The sequence below is a fragment of the Notothenia rossii genome (genome assembly GCF_949606895.1).
Source record: "Notothenia rossii genome assembly, chromosome: 1".
Taxonomy (NCBI): Eukaryota; Metazoa; Chordata; class Actinopteri; order Perciformes; family Nototheniidae; genus Notothenia; species Notothenia rossii.
In genome coordinates this window covers 62710369-62734331 of record NC_136912.1, presented here as the reverse complement: position 1 = coordinate 62734331, position 23963 = coordinate 62710369, and the positions used below count along the sequence as shown (strand labels likewise).

The 23963-nt window shown below is 39.6% G+C and overlaps 1 protein-coding gene across 1 annotated transcript in view; it reads right to left on the bottom strand.

The window, feature by feature from the left end:
• Window positions 1-23963, bottom strand: part of LOC307019312 (uncharacterized protein) — a gene marked incomplete at its 3' end in the record, with an annotated part of 98865 nt that overhangs the window by 34176 nt on the left and 40726 nt on the right. Inside the window, exons 8-9 of the mRNA XM_079650104.1 lie at window positions 18947-19070; window positions 1721-1820 (exon numbers count right to left, since the gene is read on the bottom strand). Of these exons, the coding sequence (XP_079506230.1) occupies window positions 1721-1820; window positions 18947-19070 (224 nt within the window). The remainder of the gene's footprint in view (window positions 1-1720; window positions 1821-18946; window positions 19071-23963) is intronic.

The following is a 23963-nucleotide window of genomic DNA, read 5'->3' as shown; positions in this document are numbered from 1 at the left end:
CCCTAGTAATAAGGGTACTTTTATCTTGAGTTCTGTGCCAATGTCCGTTAGCATTTTTCGCTAAGGGGTCATTTAGATGCTTCTTATGAGACTTGTGTTTCGTTTTGGTAAAAATTGTTTATATCATCAGTTAGCTGAGATTATTTCCATTAATCTGGTATAACACATTAATAGGTTCTTAAATATTAAGATCCCCTGAGACACAGTGTCCTGAAAAAAAAAAACTTGGGGCTTAACAGTTAAAAGAAAAAAGTCTTATCATATAGACTCTTCCTTCCATAAAATATTTGGCAACATTTGCAAAATATTTGGAAAAATTCTGAATCATTCGGTACAGCTTTGTATGTAGTTTTACTTACATTTTCTCTTAACATGGTCTTCAGTATTTGAAAGTCAACTACCAGGCAAACATGCCCATTTAAAGACAAAGGCAAGCAAGCCAAAGTTATTTATAGAGCACCTTTCAACACAACAAGAAATAGTGCAGCGGAAAAACATTAAAATGGCATTTAAAAATAGTCATTAAAAAGCAAAGATAATAAAATAAACATAAAAAATACATGAATAAAAGTTACAAAAAAAAGTCTTCAGCCTGGATTTAAAAGTAGTAAGAGTTGCAGCAGACCTGCAGGTTTCTGGGAGTTTGTTCCAGATATTTGGAGCAGAATAACTGAACGCTGCTTTACCATGTTTAGTTCTGACTCTGGGGACAGAAAGCTGACCAGTCTCTGAAGACCTGAGAGATCTGGATGGTTCATAATTTAGCAGGAGGTCAGAAATGTATTTTGGGCCTAAACCATTCAGTGCTTTATAAACCAGCAGCAGTATTTTGAACTCAATTATTTGACACACAGGAAGCCAGTGTAAAGACTTCAGAACAGGAGTGATGTGATCCACTTTCTTAGTGTTAGTGAGGACTCACGCAGCAGCGTTCTAAATCAGCTGCAGCTTTCTAATAGATTTTTTAGTGAGACCTGTGAAGACACCATTACAGTAGTCCAGTCTACTGAAGACAAAAGCATGGACACGTTTTTCCAAATCCTGCTGTGACATTAGTCTTTTAATCCCAGATATGTTCTTTAGGTGATAGTAGGCTGATTTAGTAACTGTTTTAATGTGACTGTTGAAACTCAGGTCAGAGTCCATGACTACACCTAGATTTCTGGCTTAATCTGTTGTTTTGAACATTGCAGACTGAAGCTCAGCGCTAACTTTTATACGTTCTGCCTTGGCTCCAAAAACCATTACCTCAGTTTTATCTTTGTTTAATTGAATCAAGTTCTGAGACATCCAGTCATTAAATTGTTCAATGTATTATTAATTATTTTGTTGTTTTTCATTATCTGAGCCAGTGGAGGCATGTACTTTAGATGTTAAAAAGAAGAGGCCCCAAGATGGAGCTATGAGGAGACCCACATGTCATATTTGTCAACCCAGATGTGTAGTAACCTATAGAAACAAAGTGTTTCCTGTCCTCTAAGTAGGATTCCAATTTAGAAGTTACAGTTTTTTCTTCTCATTGAATCTAAAACTCAGATTTTGTGTGGCTGGTTTAATGTTTTCCTAACATGGGCATTCAGAGGGCCGAAATGAAAGCACTGTAGAACGAAGGAGCATTTACTGGAAAAAGAAATAAATCCGAAGGCCAGAAAGGTGAAAGATGAAGACAGAAAGAAAAAAAAGAAGAAAGTAATATTTATGTTAGAAAGCGGATTCTCACCCAGAGCCACCGTGCCCATAAGGAAAGGTTTCCCCATCTGACTGAAGTCGTTGCTGCTCTGCAGGCCCACCTCTGACCCCACTGCAAATGTCACTGCCACCTGAGACACACACACACACACACACACACACACACACACACACACACACACACACACACACACACACACACACACACACACACACACACACACACACACACACACACACACACACACACACACACACACACACACACACACACACACACACACACACACACACACACACACACACACAGTACAAAGGTGTTCTGTTAAGATTGAGATAAAAGTAGATACACATCACAGTATTTTTCACAATGGGTGGAAATGACATCCTCTGCCACATCAGCAACTAGAACATCAAAGAAACATTTTTATGTTCACAGACAGTGATGATTTATTGATTTTTGTAGGTACATAAACATTTTAAATCTAAATCCATACGGAAATCCATATTGGACTATTCCTGTTAGAGGGAGAAACGTATAAATATTGATGTACATAACATTAAAATATGGCTTTATTATAGTATAGTAAGTTTAGTGCCTGTCTTATAATTCACACAGTGTAAGCCCATTATAAAGACATATGAATACCTCTGGATAGTACATTTCAAATCAATAGCTGTATTAATTTATGTGCAGTTCTCCCCTCATACCTTTGCATAAGCTTTAATACAAATGACTTACTGAAGGACCACAGTCAATACCTGGACTTTCTATATTCATGTTATTTTAAGTTGTTTTCAAATGTTCTCAACATCAGGATTGATTTATAGACTTAAAAAAAACGCTGTGTCCTTATCTTAAAATCAATATGTTTATCCATTCTGTCTACTTTTAAGTTGTTTTAAAAATCAAAGAGTGTACACTATTACATGGTTTCCATCTGTTTCTGTCTGAAATAAAACATAAATAAATAAAAAAGTGGGGGGAGGAATGCACAAATGTTGATGTACAGAAAATAAAAATATGGTTTATTTTAGTAACAGACCTTCATAATCCACACATGGTTAGCCATTTATAAAAAAAAAATAAGATTTGTGTATAGACTATAATTATATTTGATATGTTAAAGAGGTTTTTGTGCATGTAAATGGTCTGCATAGGCTGAAATCCCAAAGTTCCCTCCAGAGGGAGTTTCTCTCCCACCCCCTGCCTGAAACGCCTCCATTGTGCTTGTGCTCCAACACATTGAGACTACAGCTGCAGCCACACGGAGACGAAATGGGTCGTATCTGCTACAGTTCTCTATCTTATATAGACGGTTTGGCCACACGAGGCCGACAGGGAAACGCAGATAACAATAACGATAACGCGTCCCAAGGTGGGTAAATCTGCGGACGCAACGCTCTGGGGGGCCAAACGGCTCCGTGTGTACGCCCCAGGGGTGGGCAACCTCCGGCCCCCGGGCCGTATACGGCCCTCGAGACCATTTGCTACGGCCCTCGAGGTAATTTATAAACACACGCAAAAAAGAAAAAAACTAAAAAAATCTAGACCGCAAAAAAATTAAACAGGCGAGTGCCTGTTTTTCCTGGCCAACGTCAGGGTCCTTGAACACAACACGAGCCTAACGTGTCATCACGTGGTATATGTCTCGTCTGACAGGGAAGCATGGCAGGGGAGCACCAGAACGTCACTTCGGCACTTCCAAAAATTGCAGTACCCATAAGGAGCCGTACACATGCCGCAGTTTCTGCGTGGCTGTGTCTTTAGTTGTAAACCCAGTGACAATCTGTTCATCTGTCATACTGATCATACAGTTAATAACTTTGTTGTTATTAGCATCTGGTTAGCTAGCTATGCTAACGAATATAAGAAGCTTTTTCTCCAACCAGTGAGGTAAAGGCACATCTTTATATGATCATTATAGTTCTAAAAAACAAGAGAATAAAGTAAACAGGTATAAAATACTATATGACAGTAAATAAAAGTTGTTATTAATAAACAAGAATACAGTTTGAAAGGGGAGTGATTTGTAAAATATCCATAAAGAAAAATGCATCTGCTTCCAGTTCTGTTTCATATGGATGTTGAGAGATGTATCCATTGATCTCCGAATGTTGCTCTCAAAGTGCACCAGATTGATGCTTTTAACTTCAACATTTAAAAAAAGATCTTCCCAGGGAGGTGAGGACCCCCCTAGAGGAGGTTAGGTCCCCCCCCCCCCCACTATTAAATCACGTCAACATGGATAGGAAACGAAATACATTTGCACATATCTTGTGTCCAATATACTTTCTGTTTTGGTGGTCATGCCACAAACGTGCACGTGAATGCATGCACGAGTCATGGTAAAATATCTGGATTAAGAGTTTGCTTTTTCTTTGCAGGGCATGAAAGAAAGGCAAAATGAATGGGCTGTGATTTTAGTATTTTTAAGCAGAGGTCAATAATTTGTACGGCCCTCGGAGGATGTTTAAAAAATTGAAATGGCCCTTGAGAGGAAAAAGGTTCCCCACCCCTGCCCTATACGATCATTTCCTGATAACGATGAGGCAATAGCCCCGCCTCTCCCCACCTCTGCTGCTCACTGCTGTAGCATGGTCAGTAGCTACTGTCAGTAGCTACTGACCATGCTACAGATGTTATTGCAAAATCTACAGCTCCTCTACTACAACCATCAGCAACAAGTGGACATGGAGAACTACATGTACTACATGTTGCTAAATCCACTGCGGAGAATAAACAGAAGGGCAACCATGCTCGGGGGTCTTCTTCGCTGCTTTTGGTGTATTTTGTGGCAGAAGTACAGCGCCACTTACAGGCCCGGCATATGTACTACAGCGTCTCCAGTGGGTCGAGCTGTCTCGTGTGGACGGAAGACTTTTTTGATATCGAATTTGGTTCGTTTTCGTTATTGTCTCAGTGTGGCTCCAGCCTAAGGGGCGGGACATATCTAAGAGGTTGACCAATCACAACAGAGCCGGCCTGCTAACAAATCAGAGCAGACTGGGCTCTGGTTTCAGACAGAGGGTGAAAAGAGGTGCTGCAGCCCAGGCAGTATGAGAGAATAAAAAGCTTTTTGAACATTAAAGCATGGAGACATGTCACAGGAGAAGCACAAATACAAACATGAACCTGAAAATGAGCAGAATATGTATGATTTAATGCAACATGTGTCTAATATTCACAACCTTTTCTGTCCAAAGTGTCAACTGGCTGTTAAAAGGGGGGAACATCTGAATTGAGAAGCACTGAATCCACACTGGAAGCTTTTTCATAACCACTCAGCTACAGAGTACACTGAGGCAGAGAACTGAGTGCTGTATGTGTGCAAACTAAACACAGGAGAGCAACTTTTGTGTTTTAGTGCAACAAAAACACAAGGTGCCCTGTTACCTAATGGACAGAGAGATGTGAAAAGTGTAGAAATTCAGATGGCGGCAGATCATTTCACAGCCAATAGTAAGAAACGGAAGTGAAGGAGAAACAGACCAGAGAGGAGGCGAGGGAATAAACTAAATGATACCCAGACATGAGTGTGATCAGAAACAAAAAGCAGGGAGAGGAGAGAGCGCAGAGGAAAGAAGACACAACATTTAACAAGATGAAGGAGTGAGAGCAAGTGGTGAAGAGGAGTGTTGAGTGAGAGCACAGGATGATTGATTCTAATGACTTTCAAGTGAGATACCTGTCTGCCAACTAATGCTTTTTAAATGGACTGAAACATCTGAGAGGCTTCTTTAAAAAATCTTTAAGAAGTTGTCTCATCATCTCACGACGGGCAGGTTTCATTAGTGCTCAGAAGGGGAATGGACTGCATTTTAATTAACTACACACACACACACACACACACACACACACACACACACACACACACACACACACACACACACACACACACACACACACACACACACACACACACACACACACACACACACACACACACACACACACACACACACACACACACACACACACACACACACACACACACACACACACACACCATAAACCTGGCTGCATTATCCTCTTTTAAAATGATTTGACCACCGCGAGCAGGGGCTGCAATATACCCTTGCTGTCATGGGAGCAGGCAACATTAAAGGTTCAATGACAACTTTATTAGAGGTGAGGGTCCGGAGTCTTCACCAATTATTAAGCCTGAATAAATGTCACGCTAATTATTTCCAGAAAGCCGTGAAATTGTAGTTGATTCTCTGTGAATAATCTACCTTCCAACACAATTCCACCGTTGGCTGAATAAGATTCATTTAAAAAGTGTGTGCGTGTGGGTGTGGGTATGTCTTTGTGTTTGTGTGTGTGTGGTCAACGTTTCTATGTGTTTGACGGTACATCTAAAGCATAATTTAGGTCTATTTCACAATGACTGAATGGAGCTCTGATCATGGTATATCAACTTAATTTAGGCATCACTGTTATTCTATTTTCTGGCAGGTTTCTATATGAAGAAATCAGTCAGATGTCAGAGAGGAAGAGGGGAAGAAGAGGAGAGGAAAATAAGTGAGGAGAAGAGAGGAGACGAAGCGAGGAAGAGAGATGGGGGAGAAGCAGGTGTGATTTTCGCTTTACTAAGCATGTGTATGCCAACTAGAATGACCAGTTACAGTTGTTAACATCTATCTGTAAAAAGAAAATCATAGTTCCTGAGTTATGGCCGAATACTCATAGAGATGTCATAGAGACTCTAACCACACAACCACGGTCTCCAAAACAAATACACTATCCAAAAGATACCTGATCGATCATTTAATAATGTTTAATGTGATCTTTGCGGGATTATTTTTGATTTACATGTATATTAAATTCTTCTTAGATTTGTATAAGCTTTAAAAGAATGGCATTGGCAACCGTTTAAGTCCTGAATATTGTTTGCCCGTACTCACTTTTCAGGGCAGTGAGCTCAGCATAATAACTGAGAACAAAAAGGGAACATTATTCTGAGAAATCTCTGCCTGAATCAAAACCTCATATAACAAAAGAGCACATATTATGCTCACTTTCAGGTTCATATTTGTATTTTGTGCCTCTACTGTGTCCATACTTTAATGTTCAAAAAGCTCTTCATTTTTCTCACACTGCCTGGGCTGCAGCACCTCTTTTCACCCTCTGTCTGAAACCAGAGCCAAGTCTGCTCTGATTGGTTAGCTGGTGGGCTCTGTTGTGATTGGTTAGCACTGTGTCTGAATGTCCCGCCCCTCACATACAATATGTTGGAGCGCTGGCCAAAAGGAAAGTGTAGTAATAGTGTAATTATAGTGGGAGAAAAACTCCCTCTGGTGGGAACTTTGGGATTTTAGCCTTTGCAAACCATTTACATGCACAAAAACCTATAGAACACACCACAGGCAAGAAAAACCTTCAAAAGCATAACAGAGCCTCTTTATAAACTGTGGAGGTAATGAAAAAAAAATGTCGTTCCACCCCCAGCGGAAAGGTTGGCCTTGGCCTGATTTATACTGTGCTGCACTTATCTTTAAATGAAAAGATTAATTTGGCTCTTGCGTCCATTAAGTATGGAACCAGAGCCAGGAAGTAATTACAGCAGCTTAGCTTAGCATAAGGACAGGAAGCAGGGGACCAACCAACTTTGTTCCGTCCAACGTTTTAAAATGAGCCAGATATTCGGTGTTCATTGGTGAGCTTTGAAATATTTGCCATTTTTAATATTATGCAAGACAGCTGTCCCTCACTGAATCAGTTATTTTTTCTAAGCTTCGCTACTCCCCAGCTGCATACCTAATGGGCGGATATTAGCGGAATGGATGGATATGTGGGGAAGAAGCATTAGCATAACACACAAGTTAAAACTATTTTATAAAATTGTTACAGTAGAGTGAAGCAAGCAGGACCCAAATGCAGATTAAACTAAAAATACCTTTATTTCAAGGATAACTCGGATAAACAGAACACTCCCCTGTGAACACAGTCACAGACAAACGAGGAACCAACGGAGACAGACAGCAAAAACAGAACATAAATACACACAAGACTAATCAACGAAACAAGAGACAGGTGAGGAGGGAGGAGAAAACACAGGGGCACCAGGTGAACACAATCAAGTAAACAGGTAGAAGGGAACAGGTAGGAGGGAACACACACAGACAGGAAACCAAGGACAGATCTAAACAAGACAAAACACAACGCAGACAGAAAACAAAAGACAGATCTAAACAAGACAAAACACAACACAGACAGATCGTGACAAAAATAGAACAAAATATAAACATATAGGTTTCAGTCAGGTCAGAAGTTGAGTTTGAACGTTATAGTTCATTCACTCCCAAAGGCCCGGCACACCCATGGGCCACCCACCCACAGCTCTACTCAACCAGCCTCAGTATTCTTGTTGGTCTTCAATACTTCTTAGTTCTTTGCTTTCAACAGTTTTTTCTAGAATTCTAGAAATAGTTTTTCAATAATGGATAGTTGCTAGGAAGTTGGGAATGATTGGTATAGAACTGCAGTCCATTTACCATTTAGCCTCAGATGAAAATCTCACCTACTGCTCGCAAGGAAATCGAAAAAAGGGTAGCACAAGTGAATATAGTCAAATAAAGCAGCAGCGGGAATGAAGCACTGGTGTCCTAGAAGACAACACACTGCTGATGTGTCTGTCTGAAGCCATCCATTTCCTTACAATGGCTTTACTTTCAGGATCAATCCTAATCAAAAAGAGGCCCGAGGGGTGGGGTGGGGGGGGTGCTTACATGTCTCCCACTCTGCCTTTTCACAAACCCCCTCAAAACTCTTATTTAAATCCTGTTCAAAACATCAGTCAACTTCATAAGTTGTTTACTGCCAAGGTTTCACATTCACTTTCCATAAAGTTGACTTTAAGGCTGGATGTACCAATCTAACTTTGGCATTTATAAAGTGTTTTCTTTTTTTTTTTCTTGCAGCAGGGAAACATCTCCCGGAGGCCAGTGTTTGGAGATTGGAATAAATTATGCACTGCTTCATTTAGGAATATACAGCACTGAAGAGAGGCAATCAGAAATACGCTAGGATTTATTTTATTTTGAGAACGTTCAAAAATGCGGGTATATGCTGTAAAGGCTATTTCCAAACAATTTATGGTGGAATACTAAAAGAGCCACAAAAGTAGAATGCATCTTTTAAAAGCAACGGTTTTTTAAATAATTAGAAAACAGCAGAAGAAACTCATAACTTTGTGTTAATGAGCACAAACCTCTATCCACCACACCCACACGTCTCATCTGCAGTATTTAAGATAACATGAGAGGCAGTGTTTAACAAGCAGCCAGCCTACGCATCGGAGCTCTTTACTGACCATCAAAAAGCCACAGTGTGTAGGAAGCTCCTCAGTATTCCCATCCTCATGCCACAGGGTTCACACACCCTCCAATATTGAGCAAAATCCACTTTGTTTCAAGCGGAGACAACAAAGACAACTTTGAAGGTATTTTTTATTCTTCATTTGTCAGAAGTTTGTCCCCTACCCCCTCCTGGGTTCAGGGGACTATTAAGGGGCTGCTGCCACCTGTCATATTAGAGAGATACACAGCACTCCTCTCAATAGCTTTTCCAGCTGGTGTAGTTATCAGTGAATCAATGAAAAAGCTCAACTGTTGTGTAAACTTAACACTAGAACCGCTGTATACCTAAAACCGTCAACGGGTCACATTTACCCGCTATTGATTTTCAAGGTACAATGTTCTTTTATTTATCATGTAGAACAGTGAGTTTTGGTCACACAGGGATGAAACTTATACCAATAGAATCTGTGGACTGACTCACAGCTTTTCATATGATATAGTTTGTGTAGATAGCATGAAGTATACAATATCGCTAACACTGCTGATTTAAACGCTTGGTGTTAGACTTGTGTTTTGTTAAGGTACAAATCTCTCTGCTCTCTCTCTATCTATCTATAACTATCTATCAATATATCTATAACTATCTATCTGTCTATCTCTCTCTCTCTATCTATCTATCAATCAATAAATCTATCTCTATCCCTCTATCTATAAGGAACCGCAGTCGACAAAAGAGGTTGCTATAGCAACACGTCATGTTTATGCTGCATTTTCTATGAGGTAAATATTACCCGCTTGCGGATATAGGTATAAATGGCATTTTCTTTGGCGATTTTTTCAATCTGACTTCATATTGACAATTTTTAACAACAGAGGGTGCTACATAACACACTTTCAGGAAAAGTCACGGACTGCGAAACTTGAATATTTTATTGAAAAAAAGTTACATACAATCAAAAAACAGCTGCGGGTAAAATTTACCCGTTGGCGGTTCTAGTGTTAAAGTAAAACTGTGGACAGTAAATGGAAAGCAGAGAACGTTTTTAAATCAAAAGCCATTAAAAAAAACAAATCATTTGAAAGAAGGAATAACGATTGAAAGGCCTGTATTATGGCAATGTTGTATTACACTCATAAAGCATTGTCAAATCCACAACATGTGTTTATCAAATAATATATTAATATCTATGCAATTGACATTGCGTTGACATCGGCAGTGCAGTGATATTTCTAGCTGATCATATTGGTTCCTTAATTGTCTTTGACCCGGAGCATCATTAACATCAATTACATCTGGACCAGACTTCTCCAGTGGACAGTTAACTGTAGCATCATTAACAAAGTAAGTGTAATGTGTAAAAGCCCAACACTGTTGTAGCTCTATGAACTGACAGTATTAGCATATTTAGTCCATTACTCCTAACTCCCCAGGACCAGTCAAATCATGGTCCATTCCAGAATGGTTCAGATACTGGCTGTTTGGCCGCAGCATTTTATGTGAGTGTTAAAAAAGATTGGCTCATATCAGTAACAGATTGACTTGCTCTTTATTCAGTGGGGTAAACATTACTTTTTACATTTGTATATTCGGAAAATGGGCAGCGTTTAAGAGATAGTGTGTCTACTGTGTTGAATTCAAGACTAGGTTGATGTAATTAAAAATCTACAAGGATGTTGCAGTGATTCTTTGGAAGAATAACTAAAGCCCAATCTTTTAGGCTAGTTATAGTGGTACAATCTGATTGGCTGGTCTTTGTGTCTGACATGGTGACTGCAAGTTGGTAAATCAGCTAACTAACTGAAATATCAAAGTCCTCCAATCGCAAAATCAAAATTATTCCGGAAAAGTTTAGAAGCTAATGCTAGCACTAGCTCCAAGCTTTCAGACTGTAAGAGGAACAGCCAGAATACAATCAGGACAAAAAATGGCGTCTGCTTTTACCTCTCTCGAAAAGTCTGAGACAATGGGTCGCCATCGGAACAATGAATAGCCGGACGGGAGGAGTTATCCGCCTGCTTTGTTCCACTAACGGAATATGTTGCTTTTACACAAGGAATCAGATATTCCAGCTAGAAGTGCACTTCTGACTTATGAGAGCGCTGACCTCTGCCATGGCTGTTAGTACAAAATAATATGTGTATCCGCCCGGTGATTCAGATCCACTCTAAAGTTGAATGGGCTCTTTTCCTGGGCCATGCCTCCACTAGTCTTGTGAGAATCAGGCCAGTAGTCTTTTAGTAATCCTGCTGTAAACACACAAACAAACTGAACCGAAAACATAACCTACTTGGAGCTGGTAGTGATCTAAGTCATAAATACATCAATGGATGCTTTTTTTCTAGAAAAATGCGATTAAAATAATCTTAGTGTGATACATTGGCTGTGATGCTTTCCAGTAATCGTTGACTGAACTCATACTTTATCCATCCTTTTATTAGCCGTGACATCACTTATTAAGTTCTCCCGTCTCCTTCTTTCTGCCCCTTCTATCTTGGCAGCTCAGGGCATGGAAACTGCAGTTTTCTTTCTAAGTATACCAAGATAGAAACATGAATATTTCAGCCATAAAGAGAAAAATCACATTTACTGGGCCATAGATGGCTAGTGTGACAATAGTGTGCTTTATTCCGGTGCAGTTGGCCTTGCCTTCCCGGCTCTTTCTCATATTGATGCAGAGTACAGCGAATGGCTCTCAGTGCCCTGCTACACAGCTCAACCTCTACATCTTAACACCTCCCCCTGTGTGCGATTCATAGCTCTCCGACATATTTATCTTACATTGTGTGTGTATGTGTGGAAACAAATGAGTCTCAGTGTAAATGTCTCCATCTACAGGGCATGGGTAAAACAACCTCCCCAAAACGATACCAGTTAGTAAGTTGTGGCAATAGGATTATTTTGTCAACCTCCTTTGCAAACGGAACTTCAGAAAAAGATTATAACATTGAACCAATAAAGCATTTACAGTGTTTTGTTGGTGCGTGCGCCATCAATGCCATCTTATCAATTTGTCCGGTTTCGCCATTGTTGTTCAAGGACAGAAGATCCTTTAGGGAGTCATAAAGGTTCCACTGGCTGCCTCCCACCCTGGAGGGATGAAGCCATTGATCTAATGTTGCTGTTTGGATAGTTGTTCCACTACAGCTCCAATTCATTCATCTCCACTATGGCAGTTTCGGACAAGGCACTGACCTCAACAATGTACACTTCACTTTAAGCTTCTAAGTGTTTGAATCGTACCTATAGAGCTCCTGCGGTCACGTGACTTTTGGTTATCAGCCACCATTTTGGCAGTAAACATGACGACCGGCGCCAGCGTTTTCCTACCGTGCGAGTATACATCTCATTTTAATTCAAGTGAAATTCGGCTTTATAGTACAAAATTAGAAAGATTAAATATAAGCGACCCATATAATGCACCCGGTGTGCTTTTCAAGAGCATAACCTCCTGCTCTGAAGACGATGTACCCGACTTGCGCTACGCGGACATCCACAGCTATCTTGTAAGCTTTCCATCAGTGTACTCAGGAGACTCCCTCAGAGCTTACAAAAGCTTGGAGGCTTACAAATGGTGTCAGTCCGGCTTCGTAAACAACATTCAACTGTGGAGTCTTACATCCAGAAACTTCGGCATCATCACTGCAAGGGTAAGTATTAAATTATTCCAGTTTGATAGGCAGTGTCACGTTAGCATTGTTTGTTTATTAGCTTGTCTAGCTACGGCAGTGTCACGTTAGCATGTTTGTTTATTAGCTTGGATAGCTACTGCAGTGCGTCTGAAACTAGTGTGTATTTTTGCTTTTTGAAAACTTTTTGTAGCATTGTACTGTATTCCTTCACCCACCTGATATGAAGTGATCACTGCATAAGCGAAAGCAAACGGCCGGGGGGTCCCATCTTTCAGTCTTGTTCAGACGGCTCCTGGCTCTTTTAATCGCTGCGATCCACTTTTCCCTCCTCTCCGCGTCTTTTGGAATGCGATAATAAGATACACCTTTCTTCTTCCCACGCCTATTTGTGCAACCTGGTGCACAGCAGTTATCCACCATCCTCGACAGTCTGCCAGTGCCTGCCAATGAATTTACTGACGCGATTACTGCCAAAATGGCTGCCCCCTTCGTTTCTCGTCACGTGACCAGCATATGTGACATCATCCGCAGGAGCTCTATAAAGGAGCTTAAATAATCACAAAAAAATTGGGCCGGAAGTTAAACCATTCAATGAAAACAACTCCAAATGTTAACCATGTACATTGTATACATCACATTTTTCTACGAAAGGATTCACTGGGGTCTAGCAAGCAAGTTCCCGTAAAAAACAGGACTATGGATTTTGAACTATGGATTCCAAAAACACGGGAATTAATTACAGCTCTCTGGATCACGTACATCCAAGTCAGGTTTTTTTAATGGGTTTTTTGGTTCGATGACATTACAAATCTATGGGTTTAACCCAAGCTTAGCTTCATTGTTCCCGTTCTTCTAAATACATCGATTATACAACCCATTAGTGTATACTGAATCTTCTAGGTTGTGTCTAAAGACGTCAGTTGTTAACAAGGGTCTAAATGAGACTGCTATGGGTGATCATGCCAAAGACAATTCCACCTTCAGCCTAGCAGTGAGGTTGTGAAGTCATGCAACCAGTGTAATTTGTTTATAGCCTAAGGTTGGCTTTAACTTCTAGCGATTGCATTTAAGATCAGATGATCCTGTACAACGTGTAAGTAGCATAAATGCGTGTCTGCGACAAACCAAATGTTCTTCTTTGTTAAGGATTGAATTTGCAATGTAGTTGTCAAGTTAACTTTTCGTTTTATGTTTTATTTCCGGTAAAAATAACACCAGCATAGCTAGCTAAGAAGCTAACTTTGTGTTGCTGCCTTTTAGACAGAGCTTGCACTTGATGTCAAGACAGACTACAGTTGACATATATCCTTTGTCATAAATGAAAATAAAACCTGCTGTTACTATCCTGACCTGCTTTAGGGCTTTCATTTTTAAAGCAGAAGACATCCTACAGAGGTCAAACTTACTGAGGCTAAAAGTTAGTTCATCAATTAGGGAAGCACTGATTATGGAATAACAATTTCTATGAATTGAAGATGATCTTTTATGTTGCTTCTGTTACTTATTTAGTTTTACTTCATTATCATCATAATGAAGCGTCATTTTATTATTATTTTCCTGGTATTCTTCTCAATTAATTAATGTACTGTGAGGAGCTATTGTCATGTATTTTTCAGGACGTAACTTTCTTTTGCACCCTGACAAAATAAATGAGTATGAGCGGCCCCCCATATCTGTGATTCAGTTAACACCAACTCTATAAAAATGCCAATAATTTCCCTGTAAATGCATGTTGCTGTTAGCGCAGATTTTTGGGCTATTTTCGCAATGAGCTCATTTGCATTGCAAGGTCATATTGCACCAATTGTACGCATATGACCCAATTTAAATATGTAAAATTAGCACAGGAGCTCTGACACCCTGTTTGCTTGGCAGCCCTTTGCGAATGCTTTAAGAATCAAACTGTTTCTTTATGTTTTTTATTAGCGCAGGATTAGCAGTCTTGAGACAACTTTTTTTTTGTGATTTTATTTTAGGGGGACAGCTTGGATGTTCCTCTCAAAAACATGTCATATTATTGAGAAAGCCACCCATGGCTGCCTCCCCTGCTGCGATAGGGATATGACTAAATAACACTGACATCGATCTCTTCAGGTACTAATCCAGCCTCTTCTCACGTTGCAATATGTCAATGGCGAAGCTGAACTAACATGGTGCATTTTATAAGAGGGGAAAAAAGCGAGGGGCATACAAGAAAAGATGAATCTGTCCTTGGGGATATACTTATGTAATAAAAGAACTGTGACAAATGTTAGGCTTCAGCAGCAGAACTCAAAGAGCAGCAGGCTCAGTAGAAAATGCTGAATTTTTTTTAGTTAAGCAATTGTGTTTTATGAAAACTTATGAAGTCTTTATGAAGAGAGAATTACAGTATGGTTTAGTTACTATACTGATACACAAAGAAAACCATGTGGTCTAAAGCTCCTTAATAAATTGGTTAGATGTATTCGTTTATAAAGAGGCACAGAGGATATTGCACTTTAAAACTTAAAGTTGAAGTAGAAGACATTTTACCTTATCTAAAGTTGTTTTTTTGCTTTCTAGACTGAGCTATCCCTAGATATGATTAAATATTTGAATGCCGATTTCCTTACAAAATGACTTATTCAATACATTATGCTAGGCATTGCAGGCGTCATAGTTCAAAACATAGGCTTTGCACAGTTTGTTACAATGCAATACGTTACGATCATTTGACCTGGGATTCAACTCTGTAATTCATTTGATGATTGACCAGTGCGAAAAGGAAGGCCTCAGTCTAACCATTTTTAATCGCAACACCCTGTATCTCTGATTTGATGGTAACAACTCATGTTCACTGTTCAGAACATGGTTTGGGTTGGAAACATTGTTCTCGGCCAGCCTCAATATGTTGTTTTGGTAGGTTGATACCAAAACCTACCAAATGGGTGAAAGTGGGGTGAAAGTGGAAAAAAACTGTCATTACGTTAAAATTGGTTACGTAAAAAATACATCAACATCTTTCTCTGTTAGTTCCCAGTTTATCAAAGGGTTGAACTACAATCTTTGAGGAGATTCTTCATTTGTAGCGCAGTTATGACTTTAAAGTGGAGGACAAACACTTGTACTATGTAGTATTACAGTACTGTAGAACATGCAGAAGTATTTGTTCTACTCGCTATGAAAGACCCAAAGCGGCGTACAAAATAAATTATTTGTTTTGTCTTTTTACTTATATAACACCACATTGAAGTTGTTGCTTTAATACACACATTCATATATTCTGTCCAGAGGTAATATGACGGGTTATTAATCAGAAACTAGGACTACTTCTTCTGTAGTGCTGCCTCGTCTGTCTTGCACTTCTTTTTTATTTTGTATTTCTCTTGTTCATATTGGCTTTAAAAGTGATTCATATGTAAGAAATAGAGGAGGAAATCCCTCCTCAAAGTACGATTAAGATTGAGTTAATTTATTAACTTAGGCTTGAAAATGAAAATGGAACATGACCTTTCATTTCTTATTGTGATGAAATAGTGTGTAAGTTGTGTCAGAAAGAAGGCGTCAATCAAGTTGGCACAGCAGAATACTGTAGGGCGGTGTAACCTTGTGGAATGTGATGCTGTTAAATGTACTCTGTCTGGCCCGAGTTGAAAGACTTCTATCGAGAGCCCCCGCTGAGCTGCTGACACCCCCTGATGCTGGCGAGCACTGACCTGAAAAAGGCCCAAAACTACCACCCACAGTGGGGGCTCACTGAGCACCACAATGCCACTTCCATCCATTCTGCCAGCATGACCTGGCACGAAAGCACGGCAGTCATGGCGACATGACATCCATCAGAGATGGCCGAAGGATATACACTTTTAGCAAGTGAATAAAGACGGAGCTGAAAAGCCTGTAAACTGTGAAGCGTGAAGGTTACGGTGAAGACTGCTGAAAGATTTCCATTTACTTTACTTTAGAAGGCAAAAGGCCTTGAGTCTACAAGTATTTGGTACAGCCCTATAACTATCCTTTAATAAAAGGTTTCATTTTCTGTTTACTGATTATGATAGCTTACTGTTTGTTCCTGTAGATTCACGGGGAGTTGCCGTGTCAGATTCTGCTTATGGGACGCTGTGGAGTGTCTTTGCCTAAGAGCCTTACCTCATTATATTCCATAACATTTAGAATTATCGCCTGCCGACACTGTATTTAACTGGCTAGATCGTAATGGCAATTTGTGCTGCTGACATTCTTCATTCCAGGTTACATTCAGATTTTAAAGGTCTCTTATCTTGCAAAATGCACTTTTTGATGTATTTTATACATAAATATGTGTCCCCGGTGTGTCAGGGAACTCACAAAGTGTCAGAAAACAAAACCCTCTCTTTTTTCCTCTGTACCCAAATCTCTAAAAACAGGGGTACAACTGATTTTTAACTGATATGACGTAATATCTGAAATGTGGGCTGGCTTTACACCCACGCCTCTATCATAAACGTCACTATCAGAAACAATGCGCGATGTGTTTTGGGCGTAACATGGTCTGTGTTTACATTAGCAAGCATCGCTAACACTCAGAGCTAACCTCTACTGGAGAAAGTACAATAAACAAAAATATAAATGCAACACTTTTGTTTTCGCTCCCATTTTTCATGAGATGAACTCAAAGATCTAAAACATTTTCTACATACACAAAATAACCATTTCTCAAAAATATTGTTCACAAATCTGAAATAATCTGTGATAGTGAGCACTTCTCCTTTGCCGAGATAATCCATCCCACCTCACAGGTGTGGCATATCAAGATGCTGATTAGACAGCATGATTATTGCACAGGTGTGCCTTAGGCTGGCCACAATAAAAGGCCACTCTGAAACGTGCAGTTTTGCTTTATTGGGGGGGTCCAAAAACCAGTCAGTATCTGGTGTGAGGGTTAGGGTTAGGGTAATGTTGTGAATCGAGTGGCCCATGGTGGTGGTGGGGTTATGGTATGGGCAGACGTATGTTATAGACGATGAACCCAGGCCACTCGATTCACAACATTACCCTTACCCCAAACATGTCACCCATCTCCTTCGCATAGAGTTGATCAGGTTGTTGATTGTGGCCTGTGGAATGTTGGTCCACTCCTCTTCAATGGCTGTGCTAAGTTGCTGGATATTGGCAGGAACTGGAACACGCTGTCGTATACGCCGATCCAGAGCATCTCAAACATGCTCAATGGGTGACATGTTAGGGCTAGTGTTAGGGTTTAACCCTAGGGTCTTCGGACTCCCCCAATAAAGCAAAACTGCACGTTTCAGAGTGGCCTTTTATTGTGGCCAGCCTAAGGCACACCTGTGCAATAATCATGCTGTCTAATCAGCATCATGATATGCCACACCTGTGAGGTGAGATGGATTATCTCGGCAAAGGAGAAGTGCTCACTATCACAGATTTTTTCAGATTTGTGAACAATATTTGAGAGAAATGGTTATTTTGTGTATGTAGAAAATGTTTTAGATCTTTGAGTTCATCTCGTGAAAAATGGGAGCAAAAACAAAAGTGTTGCATTTATATTTTTGTTCAGTGTATATGTAAAAAAGCAGGAAACAAAAAAAAAAACTCACCTTGTGATAAACCTGCAAGAGAAAAAGCATTTGAGCTCCATACTGTTTCAGAAATAATCCTTGATGTGGTTTTGAACATGATATGGCATTTAATCATGGCAGCATTAAGCTGAGTATCTCGTAGAATTCTGAGCAGGCAAAAGCTCCCCCCCATCTTCTTTTTTTTTTAAGCTAAGGATCCAGAATCGGCACTTCTCTAACAGTGCTGAAATAGAGTGGTATGAGGCACAGCTGGAATGGGTGATCTATTTTTGAGAAAAGAAAACATCTTAGACATGTTTTTTATATTTTGTTTATATATCTGAGAACCATAATATGTCCATAAAAATAGCATGATAGGAGATCTTCAAGCTTTTAATCGGCAACTACCAACATTCAGTTCCTTTGAAAATGGCGGGCAACACTGTCAAGGATAAATAAAACATATCAAGCTGGTAGAGGAAGACCAATGTGAGTTTGGTTTAGCAAAATGGAAGAAAATCCTACAAATCTTGAACATCCCTGACCACTCAAGGCCAGTGATGGTCAGCCCATTAAACAAGCCAATATTCTGCTCATATGTACATAAGACTGTCAAATAAAGACAACCGTTTATTGTAATTAATATATCCAAATAAAAATGTAAGGGCAAAGTATTGTGTGATTTAAGAAGTGGATGATAATAACTACATATTTAACACCTAACAGCCTTGCGGGTGAATGACTCATGAGCAATAAATTAGGAAACCTGAAATAATAATAATTAAACACAATTGAATAAAGGTTACCGTGACAATGAGCAGGATGCCTTTCAGCAGGGTGAGCAGCGAGGTGATTGGCTGGATGACCGTGTGGGCGACTAATATAGCGAGAGTCAGAATCCAGGTGAAGGCCGGGATCACGTAGATGTGGCTGAGGATAAAACACACAAGCAGTCACACACCTGCTTTAATTCATGTTCACATTTAATTGCAACTGAACGACACACACCTACACACAGGTGTCTGTAGCAGAGGGTCATTTGAATGGGATGACTGTGAATCCAGACAGAACAGAATACCTAACTACCTACCTACCTACCTACCTACCTACCTACCTTCTTAGCTTGCTATAGCTACCTTGATGCTTTGCCTCCCTTCCTACATACCTACCTAAAATTAAATCCCTTTTGTCAAATAACACTAAACTCAAACTATGAAAGATAATAACTGACTACAATATGAGTAAAAACAATAGGGGTTTTCATCTTCAGAGTTTGATTAATGCATTAACAACATGCAGAGTGCATCCGTGGCAGCTTGCTGGGAACAGCACTAGGTCAGGTGAGATAATGCATTTTCATTCTTTACCATTCACAGCTATACAACAAAGTTGGTTTCCATAAGCACAAAGTTTTTCAGAGATCCAGCCTCTTAATTGTGCTCTCAAAGTGTACCAGATTAATATGCTCAAACTTTTAAAAAGTTATTCTGGAAGGAGCATCCACCCATGTCTCACAAAATCCTGTGGGAGAACAGCTCCCTCTAAACCCACTCCGACTGGATGGGGTATGGTAAGTTCAGATCGAACCAAGATGACGCAGAGAGCCTTATAAGAATGATATAAAGAATTAACACTTAAGTTCAAGAAAATCCACTGTTTAAAAGTTATCCTGTGTAGTATGACTGCTCTTACCTTAAGCATGTCCATAATGCCTTTAATTACCAATTTGTGCCACTATCCATTTGTTTCACTTTTCACTCGTTTTTTTACCAATAGCACTAACTGGAGGATGCCTACCCTCAAACTTTACTAGCTTGTCACGCTCAAGCTGACAGCTGTAGAGGGGAGGATGATCCGTGGGAGACAATGCCTAGGGAGATACAAGTGTATACAGTACTTATACTCCACTAAGGTCAAAAGGCAAATATTGAGTTTTACATCTTGGTTTAGTTGCCGGTATATAAATAAATAATCGATGTACTTAATACTCTACTAAAAAACATGTTTTGGAGTCCTAACACTGAACAAGCACTTTGTTCCAATAAAATGAAATTATATTAAATGTTTCTCTTTCTTTTTTATTTGCTGTTGCTTTGGTTTTGCTCCAACACTTAGGTGATATGATAAGGGACGGGGTGTCTCTAAACGTTTGACCAATCACAACAAAGCCGGCCAGCTTACCAATCAGAGCAGACTGGGTTCTGGTTTCAGACAGAGGGTGAAAAGAGGTGCAGCAGCACAGTATGAGAAACATAAAGACCTTTTTGAACATTAAAGCATGTAAACATGTCACAGCAGAGACACTAAATACAAATAGGAACCTGAAAATAACCATAATATTTCCTCTTTAATATCTTATAACATTTTAAGGAGTGTTTTTCTATTTAAGTATATACGTTTAATGATAATTAGGGGTGCCATATCTGACACCTTCATTGATCCATCAAAACCTGAAATAAATTAAATGAAGGATTGGCATTTTTGATTAGCCTGATATGTGCTCCTAAAGATATTATTTTAATTATTTGATATTTAAAACAAATTGTACTTTTTTTAGCAGCAGCCTCTGTTGCAGGAATATTAAGACACAGTAATCTGGTCCCTGGGTTGTAATTGGATCTCATTAAAGCTTTAAACCCTGCAGAGCTCAGAGTTTGTTTCTAAGACACCCACTATCTGCAGCAGTGGGACTGAGAGCAGTTTTTGTGCAGAGACCTGCACTAACCTATTGATTGCTGCCTCTGGGGAGGGGGAATAAGGTGGTTTATCCAAAGAAGGCTGCCCAAGATTTTTTCACTCCAGTAATCCTGCCATCCCACTCCCACAACGCATCGCAGCGTCTCCCCCGGCGCTGATAATGAAGCACCCAGGCGTGCAAATGAAGCGCTCCCACCGACCAGAGTTTGAATAATATTATTTGCGTTAAGTATTTACTGGGGCGTGACAAAATAAATTAGTCCTGTTAACTGATAAAGGTAATTATAGGCCTGGGAGAGGGGAAGAGGAGGGGTTTGTGGGGTGTGGGGGGGGTTGGGTTTGATCACTCGAAAAGAAGGCTAATGGTGCTGCATTGACGTCAACGACTCCAGTATGATAATGCTATTCAGTTTGAAAAGACAGAATAATGCAAATAAGAGTCATAACTTTAAATAGCTAATTTCACCTTAATATTAAAATTAAACGTTTTTATAGCTTCCAAAATCTGACTAAAAAGGTTTCATTTGGAGATCCTTGTGGATTCTTGCTTAAAGCATCTGAAACAGTTGAGTATATATTATTTTCTTGTTCAGTCACTTCAGTTTTGGCAGGATCTGGTTTAATATCAGAACTGTTCAGGTTTTGATTCATAAAGATCTGTGTCAGATATAGTAAACCCTTATTATTATTATTATTATTATTATTATTATTATGGGTTAAGAGAATAGACATACATGCAAATGAAGACCCTCCTTAAATTGTTTTAAAAAAAGAATAAAAGCGGACATATTATGCTCATTTTCAGGTTCATATTTGTATTTGTTGCCACTGCTGTGACATTTTCTCATACTGCCTGTGCTGCAGCACCTCTTTTCACCCTCTGTCTGAAACCAGAGCCCAGTCTGCTCTGATTGGTTAGCTGGGCGGCTTTGTTGTGATTGGCCAACTGCTGAGAGACGTGTCCTAAATGTTCCGCCCCTTGGCCTATCACGTATGGAGCGCCAGCCAATTGCACACAAATGTTACACAGTGAGGTCACTTTGTTCTGGAAGTAAACACATGAGCGCGTGGAAACTCCCTCTGGAGGGAACTTTGGGATTTTAGCCTTTGTAGACCGTTGATATTCCTAAAAACCGATATAACAAACTACAGGAAAGGGAAAACCCCAATAGGCCTGATAGGGCCTCTTTAAATGTTTAACAGAAAATGTGTATTCTTATTGTTAAGCATGAAACACAGCTGCATCTCAATAATACCAGAATATATTATCTCTATTGTTTCTTTAGGATTAACGGGACAACTCCTTCCCCACTATACAGCATCGTTAAAAGACAAAATAAAGTTATCTGGACACAGAATGTTCTTAAAGAAAGGCAGCAAAAATAAAATAATTTGATTCATTTGGTGCTATATGAATGCATTTAAAAATAATGACTCATGTCGGCCAATTACGCCAGTCTACCCTTTTGAGTTCTGTTGCCGCAGTTTCAAGTGAAGGCTCTCACCTAATTATTTATTTAGTATTCATTAGTAGAGAATACTTTTTTATACTAGGGTCAGACATCTAACAAAACTAAAAGAAAATAAAGAAATACATCCTTTTAGTGTGATAATGGGATACATTTGCCTCAGGAAACATTTCTGCTGTTTGTTTGCTCTAATTAATGTGAATGCTTTCAGAGCCTCCCACTCGGGTGGGCAGCGATCAGCTCCCAGGATTGCATCAGTTTATAAAGGATTCAATTTCAATAAAAAAAAAGATTTTATCGCGTAGCCTTTAGAAACAGTTCCCCCAAACTGACAAATTACTTTTTCGATTGTTGAGATAATGAAAGTAGGATTGATGGGGGGTCAGACTGTTTTTGTTAATAATAATTTTTTCCACCTCTGATCTGAAAACCTAAATAGGTTCAAAAAAAATGTCTCTGCTAATTATTAGTTTGAACATTTGAATATACAAAATAGTTTGAATAACTCTCTGAGTCACACACTCTTAAGAGCTGAGAAGAATATCAGTGACTTTTATTAGGAGGAAAAGCAAACTAACAATGAAACTGACACTTTTACACAAGAGTCCCACACATCTCCTCCTATGGTACTTTATGGAAAACAGTCATGTCAAGCTTGACGGCAAGTATTTAATTGTATTTTCAGGGGGGATAAAAAAAATACATGTGTGGTGTTGTGATGAAGAAATGCAGGAAAAACTGGTTAGATAATTAACTTTATTATTAGATAATTTCTAAATGATTGACTCATATATCTGAAACCTAGCTAAAGGTTGTAATAGCTGCTGTCACAGAGACTCGTTGCGATTGCCCTCTGTATAATGTGTGAACCACAGGACATGTGATCTCTGCTGCTATCATACTGTGAGCACTATCTGCTCCTACAGTGGTGACCCTGTCCACTATCTCACACTGCTGTGAAACTTCAAGGAACTGAAGCATAATTCAGAAAAAGGCCTTTCCTCTGTTTTCACCACACCTAAAGCAAACCATTACAGATCATTTGTCATGAATTAGTTCTGTTAGCGTACTGCTTACTGATATCCAGTGTTCTCCAGTTGCAAAAGGAATAGTTGCAGCTTTTTCCAATTTGTTGGCTTTCTTTGTCTTTTCACTGTTATCATTTTTTTTACGCGTTAAGGTTTCTAGACTAATCGGAGTGACCTGATGACTCATAGTCTTCAGTCACATGAAGGGCTCACATTAGGAATGCCACAGAGCTACTGCACAAACCTTTACAAGGTTCATCTTTCACCATACAAAAGACAGCAAACAAAGATATACAAGTAAACTGTATGCTCATATGTAGTTTGGTAATGTGCATATCTTATTGGGGGCTAAAGAAGCTCAGTCTGTAGGGACTTGGCTTGGGTAATAAAGGGTCATATGGAAACACTTTAGCACCATCTTAAGCTTTTCTCTTGTGTGTGTGTGTGTGTGTGTGTGTGTGTGTGTGTGTGTGTGTGTGTGTGTGTGTGTGTGTGTGTGTGTGTGTGTGTGTGTGTGTGTGTGTGTGTGTGTGTGTGTGTGTGTGTGTGTGTGTGTGTGTGTGTGTGTGTGTGTGTGTGTGTGTGTGTTTGTGTTTGTTAAAAGGGGGATGTGGTGGGTTGGTTTTTAT